The sequence below is a fragment of the Quercus lobata genome, chromosome 2 (genome assembly GCF_001633185.2).
Source record: "Quercus lobata isolate SW786 chromosome 2, ValleyOak3.0 Primary Assembly, whole genome shotgun sequence".
Lineage (NCBI taxonomy): Eukaryota > Viridiplantae > Streptophyta > Magnoliopsida > Fagales > Fagaceae > Quercus > Quercus lobata.
In genome coordinates this window covers 95,356,196-95,357,502 of record NC_044905.1, presented here as the reverse complement: position 1 = coordinate 95,357,502, position 1,307 = coordinate 95,356,196, and the positions used below count along the sequence as shown (strand labels likewise).

At 41.3% G+C, this 1,307-nt stretch overlaps 1 protein-coding gene across 1 annotated transcript; it reads left to right on the top strand.

Moving 5' to 3' along the window:
- The first annotated feature begins 303 nt into the window (after window positions 1-303).
- On the top strand, window positions 304-1,092 carry LOC115960148 (glycine-rich protein 5-like). The gene has a single exon (XM_031078892.1). It carries the CDS (start codon window positions 441-443, stop codon window positions 909-911), a length of 471 nt encoding a protein of 156 aa, XP_030934752.1. The 5' UTR covers window positions 304-440; the 3' UTR covers window positions 912-1,092.
- Window positions 1,093-1,307: the final 215 nt, after the last annotated feature.

Here is a 1,307-nt window from a genome sequence, read left to right as displayed (position 1 = left end):
ATTCTGTGCCCACCCAGGCGCACCAATACAAATTAAACATGCACGATTGTAATCATAATAAGGTTTCCAACCACAGATCCTCGAAAGAAATTCCCACTTGAAAACTCTCAGCCTTTATCATCCACAAACTTAGTTCAACCCACATTCCAAAAGAATGTCCCACATCACAATCCCAAATGATAAGGCAAAGACACATGTACTTCCACTTCTTCTTGCCTCGTCTACGTGATTTCCCACTTCACAATCACATGGTCCACCTCCAGTCTCACTATCTCCGACTACAACTACAAATAGCTGCGTTTCTCAGCGTCCCTCTCCCACACAATCACATAAGCACTAGAAGCTATAATTAGTATACACACACACGCTGTTTATTGCTTTGTGTTCCAAAACCTCGTTTGATATTCTTGGTTCTTTGGGCAAGCTAGTTGGGTTCTATAATGGGTAGTTTGAAGTGCTTTGGTCTTGCTGCTTTGCTTATTTCAACCTTTGTTATGGTTTCAGAAAGCCGAGTGGCAAGAAAGGACCTAGGGTTGGACCTTGGTGGCATTGGAGTTGGTATTGGCGCAGGAATAGGGATTGGTCTAGGAGGTGGAAGTGGTGCAGGCTCTGGTGCTGGTTCAGGATCAGGTTCTGGGTCTGGGTCTGGTTCAGGGTCAGGTTCAGCTTCTGCCTCAGGATCAGGTTCTGGGTCAGGCTCATCTGGTGCAGGGTCAGAAGCAGGTTCATATGCTGGGTCTAGAGCCGGGTCAGGATCAGGAGGCAACCGAGGAGGTGGATCAGGCTCTGGTGAGGGTTACGGTGAGGGTCGTGGTGAGGGTTCTGGTAGAGGAAGTGGCTCTGGTCAAGGTTCTGGTTATGGTGAAGGCCATGGCTATGGCTCTGGGTCTGGAAGTGGTCATGGAAAATGAAGTCACGTAGTTTTCTTTAAGACTGAAAAGAAAGAGGAATATTTAAATTATAAAGCTTTTGACCTTTTTGAATATTAATAAATAAGTATGGTGATTGTGAGTCCTATGTAATCTAAATTCCCTTGGATTAATGCTGTTTTACCTCCTTCAGTTCAATAAATTTATATATCTTTGTTGTCTCTGGCATGGAGTTTCAGCACACTTGGTATCATTACATGTCGAAAGAAATGCTACTGTAATTTAGAGTTGTAAACAAGATGAGTTGGTTATAAAAAATGAGTGATTATTCATCTAATTTTATTTATTTATTTATTTATTTTTTGATAAATCATCTAATTTTATTTTAAATATGAACCGAACTCAAATTTATTATCAAATTAGATTGTGTTCAAGTTA

Coding starts and splice junctions, on each gene's coding strand:
- LOC115960148 (XM_031078892.1), top strand. CDS start 441: ATGGGTAGTTTGAAGTGCTTTGGTCTTGCTGCTTTGCTTATTTCAACC.